The 1,749-nt window shown below is 45.1% G+C and overlaps 1 protein-coding gene across 2 annotated transcripts in view; it reads right to left on the reverse strand.

Annotated features, from left to right (window-relative positions):
* The window catches only part of Ak2 (adenylate kinase 2), a 30,393-nt gene that overhangs the window by 10,160 nt on the left and 18,484 nt on the right, over positions 1 to 1,749 (reverse strand). For both annotated transcript variants that reach the window (XM_004640986.1, XM_004640985.3), the window contains exons 3-4: positions 284 to 394; positions 110 to 204 (exon numbers count right to left, since the gene is read on the reverse strand). In XM_004640986.1, the coding sequence (XP_004641043.1) occupies positions 110 to 204; positions 284 to 394 (206 nt within the window). The remainder of the gene's footprint in view (positions 1 to 109; positions 205 to 283; positions 395 to 1,749) is intronic.

Here is a 1,749-nt window from a genome sequence, read left to right on the forward strand (position 1 = left end):
GATCAATCCATTTTGAAACAGCAATAAGCTTTGCATCTGGGATTATGCAAGGGTAATGTGAAAAAACCCCTACGAAGCAGAAAGGGTGGGACCTCCAGGGGACAGATACCTTCCAGTGATCCTCCGGATTAGCAGGGAGTCTGGGATGCAGAATTCAATCACAGAATCAAGTTTCTCTTTCCTCTTCTTCATCAGGCCATCAAGCTGTAAAGAAGTATGTGATCCATCTAAGGCACCAGAGCTTGCATACATGCAACGGTGATACAAATACTAAAGTACTCACCATTTCTGCCTGCCTCACGGTCCGAGGGAAGCCATCTAGAAGGAAGCCATTTCTGCAGGAAGGGGTCTCCAAGTTCTTCTCAATGAGCTCCACTACCATTTCATCACTCACCTGGAAGTTAAGAACAAAACAAACTGTATTGGAAACTGCTGACTAGGGCACGTTAGCCCAACTCCAAGGCCAAAGGTTTGGGTGTGTACAGCTTGATCGCTAAATGGCAAGTCTTTCAGATCCCGAAGAAGCATATATGAACAAGTACAGAGTGGCTCCATTTGCAAGGCCCAGTTTCGTAACTTACTGTATGGTAGCTGTCATGTACCTATTCTCTTTCCTCAAAATTCTGGGTTCTAATAACCTGGTGAGAGAAGGAGTATTCCACAGCTTGTCACTTCACCATGTTTGTTTATTTATTTATTTATTTATTTATTTTTACACATTTATTTATGAGTGTGTGTGTGTGTGTGGCCAGCTCAGCCCACCAGGGGGCGCAGCTGGCTGGCATGTGGTGCTGGGGGATTGAACCGCAGTCCCTCTGCTTTGCCAAGCTTGTTCCAAGTAGGCGCTTTAGACCACTGAGCCATCTCACCAGCCCTCCACCATGTTTTTAGGTCCTAAAGACCCCTGTTCTCACTACAGCCAGAGTCTTCAGTATCAGATAACAGCTTATCAGCAATCAGCTGCCTTTAAGGCAAAAGAAAGATGAGGGTACAGGGCTGAGAGGTCATCTGGGGAAAACTAAGAGAACAGGGGTTGACCAGGATGCAGGTAAGCACAGACTATTTGTACCTGGTTATGCATCTGGGCCATTCTGGACATGAAGAAACAGAGACACTAACTGAACTGGCAAGAGTGGGTCAGAAACCAGGAACCATGGAACCAACCAAATACACTGCTGAGACTCTTGAAAAGTCCAGTGTTAGCCTGGCATAGTGGCTCATACCTGTAATTACAGCACCTGGGAGGCAGGAGGACTGCAGTGAGTTGGAGGTCAGCCTGAACTACAAAGTGAAACCCTGTCTAAAGTAAAGCCCAGTGAGGCACTCTCCCAGCATTTAAGGTGACTTCCCAGGGGCTGGGTAGAAGGGTCGGTAGAATAAGCGCTTCCCTGGCAAGCACAAGGGCCTGAGTTCAATCCATGGTTCCACCAAAAAATAAAAAAAAAGACTTCCCTCCCTAAATGATAGTTACAGCTGCCCATCTTGGCAGCTAATGTGTTTATCTTTCAGGACCAGCTATGAACCTGGGGCAACATAGCAGCTTTGAGACTGAGGGCTGGAGGTAAGCAGTATTGTCATATCCCATTTTTTTCTCCCAAGACCCAAAGCCCAAAATATGTCATTTTTTTATTTTTCCCCATAATTTTATTGATAAACAAATAGCAATGAGACACTTTCAAATCAAATTGGTAGGACAGTTTCAATAATTACCACATTGCATAGATTCTTCCTAGTGGTTAAATGCTGTAT

The sequence above is a fragment of the Octodon degus genome, unplaced genomic scaffold (assembly GCF_000260255.1).
Source record: "Octodon degus isolate 3935 unplaced genomic scaffold, OctDeg1.0 scaffold00130, whole genome shotgun sequence".
Lineage (NCBI taxonomy): Eukaryota > Metazoa > Chordata > Mammalia > Rodentia > Octodontidae > Octodon > Octodon degus.